Consider the following 15,704-nt stretch of genomic DNA (forward strand, 5'->3'; position numbering starts at 1 on the left):
TAGACCAGTGATGCTACACCGGCATATGTAGCTAGTAGATATTGCATCAATATCTCCATACTTCGTTACATCCCGCTACACCATGACATAGTTACCAACCTACAAATGACTGTATCTTCCATCAAATCTTGCCCCATCACACATATATACTTGAACCAGATCCTTCTTTGGAATTGAAGCAAAATTCTTTCAAGACAAAAACCTACCAGTAACTTTCCCTTTACTTGCAAGCTGAGAGAAGTAGAAATCACTGACTCCTACAGCTCAGTACAAAACCCACATTATACCATGCATTTTTCGAGAACTTTCAGCGTTTTAGCTCTTGCCTCGACTGTCCTGGCAGGCCAATGCTACAACCATGCTGAGGGCGCCCACAAAGTAAAGTGCGTTCACAAAGACGAGTTGTCAAAATTTGCCGACGACTACTGTCATGAGAACTGGAACAAGCTTGTTGGAGACTGGATCGACTATAACGATCGAAGCGGAAACACCGCCAACATTGGCAAGGTTGCTAATTTCGATTCCAAACAAGCCTGTATTGTTGCCTTTTCTCAAGTTGTGGAAAGTTGCTACAATGGCTGGGATGGCGGTCAGTGGGTCGCTGATGGAACTTTGTTGAACATCAACTTCTGCAAGTGGTCGGCGGAGCCTAAGAGAGTTCGATATGATGCATTGAACGCTAGACCTGAGGCTCCAAGAGTTAGATATCAAGGACCAAGAGAAGCTAAGAGAGTTGCATGGGATGGACTCAGAGGCGATCATGAACATACAGCCAAGAGAGTTGGATACCAGGGACTGAGACTTCAATCTAATGATTTGTAGGGAGAATAGGTCGTACAACTTGTCTTCCTTCTTATTCTTCTATGTTCTTCGATGGAGTGATGGAAGCTGCGATGCAGAAATAGTGGCGTTTTTGTATTTTGCTTTGGTAGATTGCCCGCGATGGACTTTGAGGTAACTCCTCACCAAGCTCCATAAGAGTCTATCAGCCAGAAGGGAGCTTTATGGTCACAATAGAGGTTCAGTTGTATGCCTATTTGAGTATCAAGATTCTTGAATCGATATCATTCATTTGATTTGAACATCAGCTTTGTAAGAAGTGAATTTATATTGTTTGTGAACTTTATTCAAGTTTTTGTTGACCGTATTTATAATCACATCTGATCATCACTCTATCTTATGAAGATGGAAATCTCATGGTCCCAGAGCCCCTAGAAGCGTAGAGTATCAAAGAATCCGAAATGCAATTCCGACTATCATGTGGATGATCAAGAGACATTCAACTACTATCATTCTTAGGGACTATGGACGTGCTTTGCTACAAGAAATTCCTATTAACTTTGACCTCTTGCCTCGATAAAAATGATTCTAAAATAAAAGAAGATGGGAAAAAATCGGAATTCCATTTTCGACGAGTGTTGATCCAAGTGAAAGCGAGTATAGGCAGGAAAGGAACATTATGAGGACGGAAATTTCCATGCACTAAATGTATAATTTCGTACACATTCTTCGAGCAATAACTTGTCTTCCATTACACCAAAAATGATGTGGTGATCGACATAACGGGAGAAAAGTGCACCAAAGCACGATTTCTTAATGGGAAATACGAGACAATACCACGCACTATCATCTCCCTTCTTGGGAATACATATCTTCCCGGTACCAGCTGAAATAAAATTCAATGCAACGTTACTTCGTAGAGATCTCGATGTTTGTTTCACAACACATCATTCTCAAGCAAAGTATACTCCGCAGTAAGAGATAGTATAGAGTAGGCTACTGATTTAGTAATGTGTACCACAGTCCATCTGTAGATCGATGTCATACAAAGTAGGTTTATAATTAGCGCGATGTCCCGTCAGGCTTACCGAGTGCGGCGGAAGCTAACGATCATGTAATATTGTACGTATATCGAGAGAATTAAAACTCGCTTCCATGTGGGCAGAAAAATTGCACACCCAAAAGGTACTCCCTTTTCAAAGTTATTCACAAAATCAATTCATGAATATTTCGAATTGAAAATTGAACACAATCTTTTAGAAATAATCAATTTAATGTACATGTAAAATTTATCGTATCTGGTCCATTATTCATAATATCATACAGTATTAAAGTACAAGTGTCTTTGATAGGTTTTTGATTTTGAGTGGTTAGGCGTGTGGGTTTTCCCCATCCACATGGACTCGGTAATCTAACTTTGATCTTGGTGACATATCATGTGTGATGTGGTTGTAGGCCAACGTGAATGGCGTAGCTGATGTGAGGCAATGCGACAGGTATCGGCACTGCAAGGGGCTGTCATGTAGTTAGCTGAATCATTTTTGTGGGTTACATAGACTAACTATGCATATGCATAGATGATCACGGGTCTACAAATGGAAACGATAATCGCTCTACTGTCCTACTTGCTGCTAATAGTTTAATTTGACAGAGGTAGTTGAAATCATCGACTTGTCTTGGAGACAGAACCGGCCAGAGTGAGAGTGCCAGCAAATAACGACGTCATGGTAAATTTTACCTCCTAGAGCTTCATTTTTGCCGAAGGACTCTGTGTATAAATAGCCTTTCCTAGACCATCATATCACAACCATCAATCATCATCCAACTCTCGCATCTTCAAATCTCAACAGATATTCACACAAGCATTACATCTCCCCAACATCGAACAAAAAATCCCTCCCAACAATTTTCACCATGAAGTTCATCTATTTTGGATTCCTCCTTGCTGCCACCACCGCATACGCCTGCGGAGACAACGCCTATAGATGCAAGAATCCCGACAAATCAGTAGATGAGATGTGGCAAGTCACCCACAAGATTTGTAACAATCTTCAGGAGGACGACTGTTACTGTTCTCACTGGGCCGAATACTACTGCGACCCCTATGGTGGCAACATTGGAAAATTCAAGCAGCAATGTGAGGATGAAGGCGAGAACTGGTACTGGAGCGAATGTTAAGCAATGTAAGAAAATCTTGCCTAGGTACCTTTTTTTCCCCAAAGCTAACTTTTAATCAGTTCTCAGTTTAGGTGTCAGTGAAGAGGACGAAGGGATGGTATGAGAAGTGTTCAACAGATGGCTTTGTTAGTTCTGGACTCCACATCTGTCATTTGTTCTGCCTCGACACTATCTGAGTCTTGTTTCATCTCAGAAATTTGGTAAAGTGTTGTTTGAGAAGGTTGTGGAACCTTAGATTCCACTCTTTTGGTTCGCTTGCAAGTTCACAGCATGTATTCAGGCTCTAGGCCCTTTTTAGCTAGAACCCTAACCAAGGAATCTTATATGCTGCATACTAAATGAACACAGAAAGACTTATCTTTTCTAAATGCAACTGTGAAAATCTTACAGCGAATATCTTGGGTATGAGAAATATGTCAATCGGGGCAAGAGGTTCTCTCAGTATTGAGTTTACGTAAGGAGGCTTTTGAAGTCATAAAGAAATCGAGTATATAGACTAAACAGTTCGATATCCTTCTCTAGCATCCCAGCAAGCACTGTAATAAGCACACTCCCGAACTGCATACATAATGCAATCCCCTTGGCACTCGCTTGTATGGTCTGTCGTACAACTTCTATCTGTGTGTAATGGCACTTTAGGTATATATAACTAGTACTATAGTAATCCATAGCGATAATGGGAAAATAGAATTGAATATAATATTTGTTGGTTCGAGAAGGATACGAAAGACGTAGCACCCACGTATTGTAGGTCCTGTATGTCTAATTGTATTCTATCTAAAGAGCTAGCTATGTAGGGAAGTAGTAGGTCTTATATAGGCACTACTGAAAGAGCTAGTCTCTTTCGTATTCGCTTATTTCCCTTTGATACAGTAGTCATTATATTGAAGTCATTCCTTTGAAGTGAATACTCTTATTTATATAATTTTTGTGTAACGGATTACAAATTTGATTTACTATTTTTGTATATATCATATATATAAATGAATATCAAAGTAGATAAGAGAAAAGATAGATTATTATTAGACTATATATTAAAGAATTGAAATCGTAAATAGATTAGAGTAGAAGTAAAGCTTAATATATTATTACTCTTCTTTCCCTTTTTCTTCTTTCTTTTCTTCTTTTTTCTTTCATTCCTTCTTTCCTTTCTTTCATTCCAATACAAGATGTACTAGAATCTTAGGTATATACCTAGCTTATATAATCTATATTCTTATTTGAGTGACTAGCATTTGAGATTTGGATTTGTAGTTGATATCTACCTATCTAGTGATTATCTAGTGGCTATTTATTTACATATATAGATATCTAGAATTTATCTATTTACTTAAATAATAAAAAGATAGATATTTTATTTTTATTTCTATTCAATTCCTCTCTCTCTCTCTCTCTTCTGAAAGGAAACAAAATTTATATTTCATTAAATTTTTATTAAGAATTGATTGATCAATTTATTTAGTATTATTAGATAGATATATTTATTTATTTGAGTAATAATTATTCTTTATTATATAATTCTATCATTTTTCTAGATCTGATTTATTGTTTATATGTATATGTATATGTATATGTATAAGTATGAGTATCTATCTACCTAGTATAATTTACTTGTAGATAGGTAGTAGTACGTAATAAATGAGTAAGTGGGTGAGTAGTAAGAGTGTACGAGAGAGTGTATGGGAGAAAGTACGTGAGAGAGAGAGAGAGAGTGTGTGTGTGTGTGAGTATAAGTAATATCAGTCCTATAAATGAAAATCTATTTCTGATATTATTTAGTTTGGAGATTTAGATATGTATTCATGTTTTCTCTGAGTAGGTAGGTATGTATATATGATTACAACGGAGTAGAGAGTATACTTTGGTATGTATAATGTATACTTCTAATGTAGATATGAGATATGGAGTTGAAGATAGATGAATATATGAATAAATGGATAGATGGATAGATGAACATAATACGCAAATCTTTCCCTTCTTTTCTTACCCCCCTACTTCCTCTTCCTCTTCCTCTTCCTCTTCCTCTTCCTCTTCCTCTTCCTCTTCCTCTTCCTCTTCCTCTTCCTCTTCCTCTTCCTCTTCCTCTTTCCTTATTTTCTTTTCTACTTCATCATTTATTATTCATAACTAACACCATCTCCATCACCATCATCACACTAACCAAATATAAGTTCCCAAACCCCCGTCACCACTACATACGACCATAGACTGAGGAGAATTGGGCATCCCGTCCGCTCTGCCATACACAAGCCTCAGATCGGCAGATTAGTAGTTGGGTGGGTGACCACCAGCGAATCCCTGCTGTTGTATGTCCATGTTATTTTTGCTTGTGGTTCTTCTTTTTTGACTTACTACATAGACATAGATAGGTAGGTACTTTTACTTTTGTCGTGTGGAATCAATCGGTTCTTTGTTGTTTTTTTCTTGAGTGTAAGTTGTTGTTGGGTTGGATTGAGAGGTTGTGTCTCTTAGCTTTGATCTTTGAATTTTGGATTTTAAAGTTATAGTACTAGACTACTTATATTAGCCACTTTCTAAAATCACACCAAAAATAGTAATTTTACTATATTTCCAGTTATTACGGTGCAAGAGATAGATACTAAATTAGATAACGTGGTTTATCACCGGGTCGTTAATATCACCGAGTTATCATTTTTTTTTACATACAAAATTCGTTTGTACGTAACCATACACTTTCTTTATTTATAAATATAATTTGAAAAACTTTTCTAAAAATTATTATTTTTTAAATAAATAATACAAATTTCTAGTTGTTTATTAGAAAATCGATTTTATATAAGAATTATTATAAAAATAGTATTTTTATAATACAAATCATAACAATTTCAACTATTTTTGAAATATAATATAATTTTCTATAATTTTTGTTAGAGTAGATACTAGCAATGAATCAACTAGGTGAAATGTAGCACAAAGACTTTTCATTAATTCTTCTAAACTTATGAAAACTATACAATTTATATGTGTGTGCGGGCTCCCTTCGACACACGGTAGGCCCGAGGGCTTACTATCACATGCCTAATGAAGCCCTTTAGTTCATGACCGTGACAATTTTTGAATATCTAAATTTTTATTATTATTAAATGTCTTTTTCTTTTTAAGAAATAATGATTAATTATTAAAATATGAATATCAAGAAAAAACTAATTTTGGTGTATAATAGTATTATTGAAATTTTAATATTATAGATTTTATATACTTTTAAAGCAAATAAACTTTTAAAATCAAAAATCAAAAAAGAGAAAATAAAATCTTATTAAATATAAATTATTACTTTATCAAATCGATTTCTTTTTTTCAAAATTTTCAAAATTTTTTAGGATTTTAAGCTTTGAATTATAAATTAAATTATTCTTAATACTCTTATATTACAATATAACTCTTTTCAAAAATTATAAAGAAATTAAATCTTATAAAATAAGAATATAAATGTTATATAATTAATTCTTATTATAAAATTTAATAAGACTTTAAAAATATATTAATATAATAGTAATTGATTATTGAATAACTTCAAAAAGCTTTTAAGAATAAAAGCTTAAGAAAAAGAACTCTATTACAAATATTAATATAAAACCAATATCAAATTGATATTATTTCAATACTAAAGAATTTTTATATATATATAGCTTCAAAAAAAGGTTTTAAAGAAATCAATAAAAAGTCTTATTCTAAACCTATACCTATATTTATACTAATTATTACCTTACACTCACTCTAACATGTTTTATTTGATATATAAATTTATTAATTAGATTTAGTATTAATTGATTTTTAAATTATATATAATTTGATTTTATCTTATAATAATATTATTATTTTATATTAATATAATATGAATAATTGAGATAAAAGTAGTATATATACTAATATAGTGTATATGCTGATAAACCACGTTATAGATATATGATTACATAATACAGGAGTATAAAAAAGCTTGATTTGCTTCTACGAATCCCAGCAGCGTGGACCACTCCCTTTATCGGTGGCATCTGCAAGTTATCAATCGCTCGCCCTAGCCCAGATCCTGCGTCGGGCTTACTGAAGTTAATGGCTAGCAAGTGGATTGTAGCACCGATTGCCTCGAGCTCAGTGATTCTTGAAACAAGCTTTTCGATGTTGGCATCTCGTGGTTCGCCGTTTAGGGCAGATTGTAGGCCACGGCGTGATACTAGTAAGATGTTACGGGCACCTCGCATAGTCATCCAAGTGGCGATTTCCAAGCCCATTCCCCCCGTCCCACCGGTAATCAAGTATGTACCTTGAGGATTTAATCGTAGCACTTCCCCATCCTTCGACATATCCTGAAAGGGTTGAAGTGATGCTGTCTGCGCTACATCATTGCTGACTCTAACAATATCGAAACCACGTGCGTATCTGATAGGAAACAGTGGGAAATGGACCCGGTCCACCTCAAATAATCCGCCGAAGATCGCTGGTGTTTCCATCTTAATCACACGTGCCAGACCATGTAATGGGGCGTAACCCAAGTCTTGAATGCTATGGTCTTTGTTGATGAGTGAGAATAGTTTGTACACCTTACTTTTGTCGAGCTGGTGAAGCTGGTGCAGAGCTTTCGCAGCTGCAATTAGACTGGTGCATGACTTAGTTGCGACTTCGTAAACTTCATTCCTAGCCTTGGCGGCATACGGTATGTGAACAACGATAGTGTCAGGTATTGAGAGGGGAACTATTTCCTTGGGATCTTTGACGACTAAAGTTTCATAACCCGCATCAGCAAGCTGTTTCTTGTACGTGAACAAGGGTTCATCCGGCTGCCCATCACCAGTTAGGAAGATTACTCTTTCAAAGCTAAGCGGTTCCTCATTTAGAGACGCGGAGGACCAAGCGACCCGGTGAATCAAGTCGTTGGCTTTCATTACCGCTTGCTTCCTTTAAGTATAGTGGTCTCAGTCAGTGACCAATATAACCTGTTACCAACAATTATCAAGTTCTAGAACGAGAGGAAAGTAGGTGGAACATTGCAAGTCTTCAGACTATTATCATTCTCGTGTTCCAAAGAGCTTTATCTCTTATACTGAATATCTCGCAACATAGATCTAAACGATTTGAGATTACACCTGCTGCTTTCTAAAATCTTATCTATCGTGGCCCTGCAGCCAAGCTATTAAAGTCTGATTTGAACCTGAAATTGCTAGTCTGTAGATGCACTTGCTTCTTCATCGAGTAAGGCTAGCGACTCTTCAGCTTCTTTCTTGTCTAACACTACTCCTGCTGTATATCACCTCCCAGTTGCAGCTAGCCTCCAGTGAAGTGCTTTTCAAGGCACTAGCCATGATTACAGGTAATTCAAAAACATACTCACAACTCTCTGCAAAGCTTTCAACTTACGGAACCTCTCCTCCATTGGATGAAGCCAGATGATTTATATACATGGAGTGTGCTGGCTAATTGGTTGATTGGACTATATCCGCTTTGTGTGGCTCTCAGAGTTGAGTAGCTGTACGTGTGGAAGGTATTGCCATGTTGCCAGCTTTGATTGGCTTGAATATTGCCCGCAATACACAAGTATGCGTCATTTGAAGTATTTGGCTTCAAGCCATTTTCAAGAAAAGCCTGTCATGGCTGTCTATTACATGCAGGAACTTCACTACTTAACTAAATTGGATGGGGAAAGTGGCATGGTTACATACACAACCACCACAGAAGAAAATCTTTATACAGGGTATCATGCTTCTTTCCATTCCCCTACAATCACCCCCAGCTCATCATAAAGAAATAACGAAACTCGGGTGTAGCGGCGAGGAAGAACTGACAAGGTTCACGAGCTTCCAGCCTGCTGAGCTCGTAAAACCTGGGGGTAAAAACTCACAGCCGGTGAAAGAGATCCAGCTTAATGCAACCACGGGGTTTAAGGCAAGCAATGTCAGTGATAGACTATATAACGGGCGGAAATATATAAATGATTCTAGGGTTCTTTAGCTAGGAATGGGAGAAGCCAAAGCGGAGATGTTGCTTCCGTATGCTTGCGTTAACGTTCTAGTGTACGGGCGTTTGACCAAGGTGAGAATGACATCACGTGCACAATTTCGGCAAAGTGTCGGTCATCAAGTCGACAGCGGGACAAGTCCGTGGCTCAGTAGCTTTCAACTACCATAGATGTGCAGTTTTGAAGCAGCATCATTGACCCTATGATTGCTTTCCAATTTTTTTATCTATCCAAGCTGGCCAGTACGAACGAGGGACCGAAATAATTACTTTATTGTTACCTTTTTACCCGTATCAGTCAAGGTCCCCAATACACTTTCATCCATTCCCAACATAATTGTATCTCTCTTCCAAATATATGTATATATATCACTAGTCAAGCCTCCTGTAAGAAAAGCCTGATTTCTTCATTACGAATGTTCTCTCAAATGCTGGCACCTTCACCTATCACATTCACACTAGACCAAGCCCATTATTGAAATCGAGGAGTTCCTAGATAGATCTACTTCAGATGCAAGACGTACAATTGTCAACACCATACCACTCAACCCCATCCTCCATCCATCCAATCCAAAAATAAATCCAAATCTCAACCAACAAACCAGCTCACCAGCTCACAAAGACTTCATTTCATCCAACACACTTCAAGTATCAGAGAAAAAGACCTTGCGCGATGACAGGGAATAACGTATTCAAACCCCATTCCGTAACACACCTTCTAACACTTGTATTCTTTTCATTCCAACTCGGTATTATCCTCGTAGCCGATGTACGAACATTCAATCACCCAATCTCACAAGTCCAATCAGTCTCACAAAATCAACCAAACTTCTCAATTCATACAAGGAATCATCCTTGTGTTCATTCATATATTCCTATTCTTCTCGGGAATCACCCCTATGCATCTCATCTCATCTCATCACATCACAACTCATCTCAATCCTAGCCTACTAAAAAGATAATCTGACTTCCCAACCACAGATGTATCAATACCAATCATATCAATATCACCCTCCGCATTTACCATTTCCCCTGATATCCCCACAAACTCCTTGCAAATATGCAAATAAACAAGTCTAGTTCCTACAAAACAGTAGACCTATGAACCAACAGTCCCCTCATGGTCTACACGATCCGTTATGTACTCCGAAGAAAATGCAATCAATTCCGTTACCTATCCATTCCATCCATAAAAGTATTTATTCCTTAATACATCCATGAATCCATTCATCCATCCTGCCAGGTCAGTCCTTTCCCAATAATCCAAAGACCCCTCATACCATTCAGTTTCAGGCCTTACAATCAAAATGATGTTATGACCATTTGACATCACCACTAGGCGGTCTCGTTGTTCTCCTCCTATTCAACTTATGCTCTGGCCCACTAACCGCATTCGAAGACGTAGGTCTGATCGGCTCTCGTTCACGTTCTCTTTCTCGTGGCCTAACTCCATTCTCCCTGTTTTCCCTTCTAAGCTGCGATGGGTCGTCCCTAAGCTGCGGTGCCGCTATTGATGATCGTGATGCACGAAGGAGCGCCGTTCGAGGTAACCGGCTTTTGCTAGCTGGTGTTCCATTTGTCAAGTCACCGCTCGCTTTTCGTATGATGGATGTTGTGCCCTCTGTAGTTCTAGGTCGATAATGCACAGATTCGGTACTACTAGATGCCGTCGATGTGACACCCGAGCGCCTATAAGGTGTAACACTTCCATCAATGAATGCTGATGTTTGTGACATTCGACTAGCCTGAGTGGGCGTCAAAGGAGTCGACGCGCTATGTTGAAGAGCAGGTGCCGTAAAAGAACTTCCACGTCTAGGGGCTAACCGAGACCTTGAACCACTTCCACTTTCTGAGGCCTTGTCCAAATTGAACTTGACTAGCTCACTTGCCATATTTCTTACCAGCACAGCGCTATCATTCTCAGCGAGATGTTGTATCACTTCAAACAAGGCGTGATGCCTGATGCTTTCTGCTTCGTCACCACTAGCATCACATATGCTTCGAACAATGCGTAGCAAATTTAATCGCACAACAGCCTTTTTGTGGTTAAGTTTTTGCAGGATGCCAGTGAACAGATCAGTCCGGGTAAGAGAACCAGCGATAGGCGAACTTAATCTTAGGAGCTTTTGTAAAGGCTCTAGTAAATTGTAGTCGAAGGCATTTGCTTTGGATACAGTAAAACATTGCACTATCATTGCAGTAAAATTACCTTCTAGCAGAGCCTTTTCAACTCTGGCCGTCTCTTCTTGGAGCCTGTAAGATACGATTAGTACGCAAATTTGTTACTTACGAAATACTGAACATACCAAATGAATATAGCGTCCAAAGCGGTGACCTGCCAATATTGATCTTCTAATAATGAAACATAAAACTGTAATCCCTTATTCTGCCAGAGATATTTACGTCCAACTTTCCCCGAATGTGCCATATCACATAAAATCGGGAGCGCAAATTCCTTCGGAGGGCGTTTCGTCTTCATTATTCGTTGAAGTAATGGTATTATACCGTTGAAGGCTGCATCTTCCTGTCGCTCCTTACTCAGTCGGCATAAATTATACATAGTATTCAGAACTTGATTGGAAATCTCGCGGAAGTGATCAGGCGTGCGCTTCATACTTGAGCTTAGTAGATCGATTAGAAGTTCGATGGCGTTTGCGGCATGTAAAGATTCGAGAGTAGTTGATAACATAGACAGATTTTTAATGAACTTGAGCATAGTGATTTGATGCGCAGGTGTCATTCGTCTCAGATCTTTGAGAACCCCTGGAATGTTGTTAGAACAAACGTACCGCAAACTCACAGGAGAACCTACGTTTGAGTACTACATGATCAGCCACGACCTCCTTGACGTAGTTTTCTGCTTGAGAGAAAAGATAGAATATATTGACAATGCGACCTTCAATAAGCTCAGAAAGCTCATCATCTTCATCTAACACACGATCTAAGACGAGCGCTAATGGGGATAAGATCTTGCTTCTCGAGAAGATGCGACAGAAATCATTCTTTGGAGTTGGCCCCTGTTGGGGTATTAGTTTAGCAGCTCGAGTATCACATGTACCGACATACCTGAAGCTCAAACACATTCCAAATACCATTGACACCAATGAGCACCAAATCCCTAGCATCGTCATAGTCCTCGTCAAGAAATTCAACAAGAACGTTCAGTCCACCAGCACTGACAAACATTTGAAGTGTCAAAGTAGAAGTTTGGTACATTTGTCTTACGAAAGCAGCAGCCTCAAGACGTATCTCATTCGAGTATTGCCTAGCAGCAAATTTTGTGATGATAGGAATTCCTCCAACAAAGCAAAGATTTTCTTGAATTTCGACATCATTCGAAATGATTGCATTGACAACCTTCAATAATCTCAATATCATACTTTGACGGCTTTTCAAGGTACAAGGTTCTAGTATCTCCAAAATTGGAAGCATTCCATGAGCACTGATTATCAGGCCCTTTGCATCCTCGGACTCGTACAAAATATCAAGCTGATTCACACATTAATACAGAGATACATCATAATTAGAAAGAAACATACCAATTGTTCAGATAATTCAGACAATACATGCTCGGCTTGGGTTGCTTTCAGTGAACTCACCAATCCTTCCACCGATGCGCATAATCGAGCATGTTTATCTCTGGCAATGTTGGCTTGTAAGTCCATTTCATCGAAACCTTGCTCCAATGAGGCAAATGGGTCATCTTCATCATCCTCGTCACCAAGCCAGGAGTTGTGTGAAAATTTCGAGTTGATCATTAGTGCTTCTCCTGAGCCTTTGTCAGTCTCAATCCTAGGAACTACAGCCCCACGTGGATCAAATATGTCTGAAAAATCTTCATCGTCTTCATTTTCCGCGTATTTTTGTATCTCAACTGATGAGTTTGTACGATGTATAGATGGATTGTCATGAGAATTGGGAGTGGTTTTTCTTCGTAAGCTGCTACCCCCATTTGTAGTGGGAGATTGAGCAGAACGCGGAACGCTTGTCAGGTCAGATGGGTGGAAAAGCTTCGGAGAAAGAGCATCGTCCTAAAGTCATCCATATTAGCGATCCGCAGGGCAGCTTATTTGGGATACTGACTTTGATTATATCCAATCTTTTGTCAAAAATACTATCATTGTCAACGAATAGGTCTGAATAGTCTTCTACGGTAGTCTCGCGATACATTATTGCCGGCCTGGAAGGCAAGGCGAATTTCCCCTCAGCCCGTGCCTTGACAGGAGATCTCGGACGAGAAGGGATAGATGGCTTTCTCGAATAACTTCTAGGAGAAAGGTCTTCTTCAAAATCTATGTTAGTGGGAGCTTTGATTTTGTATGGTCGAATTGTCTCTAATTCATGGCCATCCGTCTCGACATGGGTTTTGGGACCCTTTATTGTCACAAGATCGCCCTCAAAGTTATTGTCCCAATTATCGGATTCTTCATTTGCGAACTCGAATGATGCAAAAGACTTGAGACGATCAGCGGAAAGGAGGCCTCCGAAATTGTCATGAGGCTTTAGGTGTGGAAGTTGAAGCGCACTTGGAGATATAGAAGAAGCGAAGTCATCATCCCAATTATCGTCCGCTTCAACAGTCAGTTTCCAAAAGGAATTCTGGAAATTTCCTAGTGAGACTCGCTTACCTGCAGTTTCTGGAGACCTGAAAGAACTCGCCAAACTTTTCGGTTTCGCCACGGAGAGGGGGCCCTTCGGAGGGGTGATCATATTATTGCTTTGCGATTCATTATGAATATTCCTCAAAGGAGGATCTCGACGGGCTGGTAGGGGGCTACCAAGCTGTTGCGACCTCGTAGAAGTACGAAACGTTCCGGCACTGGTGGGAGACTTTAAAGCCTCATTCCACTGTTTTACCTCTTCGACCGCTTCATTGAAATTCGTTGGGGGCTTTGCAATAGGAGCATCAGTTCTACGTGAGCCCACGATCCAAGCATGTTTCAACAATTTTCGTGCAGAAACCCTTAGATTTGGATCTTTTTGGAAACACTGGATGAGAAAATCTCGAGCTGCCTAGGAAATGTTTAGTTTTGGCTGCAAAGAAGAGATTAACATCGACTCACTGGTGAAACTCCTTCAGGCAAAGGGGGGTGATCATCATTGACAATAGCAAATAAGGCTGGCATGGGAGCCAATTTGTGATACGGAGGTTTGCCCTCAAGTAGCTCAATTACCGTGCAACCCAAACTCCAGATATCAGATGCGGGAGTTGCACCAGAAAGTTGAATGATTTCAGGGGCCATCCAGTACGGGGTTCCAACAACTTGTGCCTCCTTGTCTGCTCCAGCAAGAGTGCTAGTAGACACACCAAAATCCGCAAGCTTGACCTTTCCATCTTTTGTCGTAAGAATATTCGCGCCCTTTATGTCCCTGTGAATAACACCCTGATCGTGCAGATATTGGAGTCCTAAGAGTATTTGTCCCATGTAAACGCCAACCAGGTTTTCAGGAAATTTCCCATAACTTTTGCAAATCGAGTGTAGGGAACCATTTTCGCAATACCTTAGAATATTGTCAGTACAATGTGGTAAAGAAATAAGAACACAAGATGTCTTACTCTAGAATTATGTTCAGGCAGTCTGAAGACTTAACGAAACCAAGATATTTGACAATATTGTCGTGCTAAGAAATGTCAGCTCAAATGGCTTTGCTTCTCCCAACTCAATTGCAAACCTACATGCAGATTTTTGAGAAGGTCTATTTCGGCCTGCACATAGCATTAGTACGCAGTCCAAACTATCTCAACATTTAAATCTACCTCAATCATCCGCAATTCACTCTTGGGGAGGTCCCCCAGCTTAATCTGCTTCACAGCCACAGCTTCCCCTGTGCCCCAATTGAACGCCTTGTAGACAGAACCAAATGCTCCCTTCCCGAGACATTCTCCTAGACGCTGAACATTTATAAGTAGGTGTATTTCCTCTATTGAGAATCTCGGGTGTGTACGTAGTCTTTGAGTCCTGGATCCTGCACAGCCTTTTCCTTTCTTTCTCTCCGCGGTGTCCCTGGAGTCCTTTCTGCCTTCGCACTCCCATTCACGCCCGCCGATCTTGAATTGCTTTGCCGGTCGGCTGAGGAGGGTGGACGAGAAACCATGGTCGGTGTGCGATGACCCCGGGTGGAAGGTTTCAGAGGGTGGAGAGGAGGGCTGCTAGAGGTATATTTCTCTGGCAGATGGGAGATCTCATTGAAGCATCAGCTTTTCGTGGTTTGTGGACTAGATTCCTGTTCCTGTTTCACGACGATTATTTGGCGGGGTTATAGGACTATATTCAAGGTTGTCGATATCGGTGGATCCTGGCCCTCACTGCACGGCGAAAATAGCACGCGAGAGTGGATATAAAGAAGAAATTCACTGTTTGTATGATATTATGTTGAATTTGAATTTGATGTTTGTGTCTTGAAGATAATAAACATTCTTTATTGGTGAAGTATTGTGTATGAATGTTTGTCCAATCATTACAAAAAAAAACACGAAGCGTGGTATTATAAGTTATGGAGCATTATCAGAAAGAGAGAAATTAAAATATTGGGTAAAGGCAAGATTAAACAAAATTGGCAAACAAGCGCCTACATGGGTGGATCCTGTTGAAGTCGCAACCACTCCCTCTCTCTGGCGAGCTGCATCTAAATAAAGTATGCCGTGCCTAATAAGGCTGATAGTCGTAAATCATCGATTCGGTGATATCGTAGAGATACTACCTAGGTAGATAGATGGATAATCTTGATATGATAAGGGATCTTGCAACATCTGATTTAACAACTGTCTCTTGGAA

At 39.4% G+C, this 15,704-nt stretch overlaps 4 protein-coding genes across 4 annotated transcripts; 2 read left to right on the forward strand and 2 right to left on the reverse strand.

The window, feature by feature from the left end:
• Nucleotides 1–288: 288 nt before the first annotated feature.
• EAE97_007146 (uncharacterized protein) lies at nt 289–822 on the forward strand (the record flags this gene model as incomplete). Its single annotated transcript, XM_038877660.1, has 1 exon — nt 289–822. One exon carries the CDS (start codon nt 289–291, stop codon nt 820–822), a length of 534 nt encoding a protein of 177 aa, XP_038731850.1.
• A 1,872-nt stretch (nt 823–2,694) lies between these two features.
• Nucleotides 2,695–3,302, forward strand: EAE97_007147 (uncharacterized protein; the record flags this gene model as incomplete). Its single annotated transcript, XM_038877661.1, has 2 exons — nt 2,695–2,963; nt 3,018–3,302. The coding sequence occupies one exon, from the start codon at nt 2,695–2,697 to the stop codon at nt 2,956–2,958; it is 264 nt and encodes an 87-aa protein (XP_038731851.1). The 3' UTR covers nt 2,959–2,963; nt 3,018–3,302.
• A 2,157-nt stretch (nt 3,303–5,459) lies between these two features.
• On the reverse strand, nt 5,460–7,859 carry EAE97_007148 (uncharacterized protein; the record flags this gene model as incomplete). The annotated part of the gene is made up of 2 exons (XM_038877662.1): nt 5,460–5,467; nt 7,022–7,859. The coding sequence occupies 2 exons, from the start codon at nt 7,857–7,859 to the stop codon at nt 5,460–5,462; spliced, it is 846 nt and encodes a 281-aa protein (XP_038731852.1).
• A 2,382-nt stretch (nt 7,860–10,241) lies between these two features.
• On the reverse strand, nt 10,242–15,024 carry EAE97_007149 (uncharacterized protein; the record flags this gene model as incomplete). Its single annotated transcript, XM_038877663.1, has 11 exons — nt 10,242–11,181; nt 11,235–11,691; nt 11,741–11,945; nt 11,995–12,417; nt 12,468–12,959; nt 13,012–13,941; nt 13,992–14,430; nt 14,486–14,550; nt 14,606–14,635; nt 14,687–14,821; nt 14,875–15,024. The coding sequence occupies 11 exons, from the start codon at nt 15,022–15,024 to the stop codon at nt 10,242–10,244; spliced, it is 4,266 nt and encodes a 1,421-aa protein (XP_038731853.1).
• Between the last annotated feature and the right edge of the window lie 680 nt (nt 15,025–15,704).

Source organism: Botrytis byssoidea, assembly GCF_014898295.1.
Source record: "Botrytis byssoidea strain MUCL 94 chromosome Unknown BBYS_013, whole genome shotgun sequence".
NCBI lineage: Eukaryota > Fungi > Ascomycota > Leotiomycetes > Helotiales > Sclerotiniaceae > Botrytis > Botrytis byssoidea.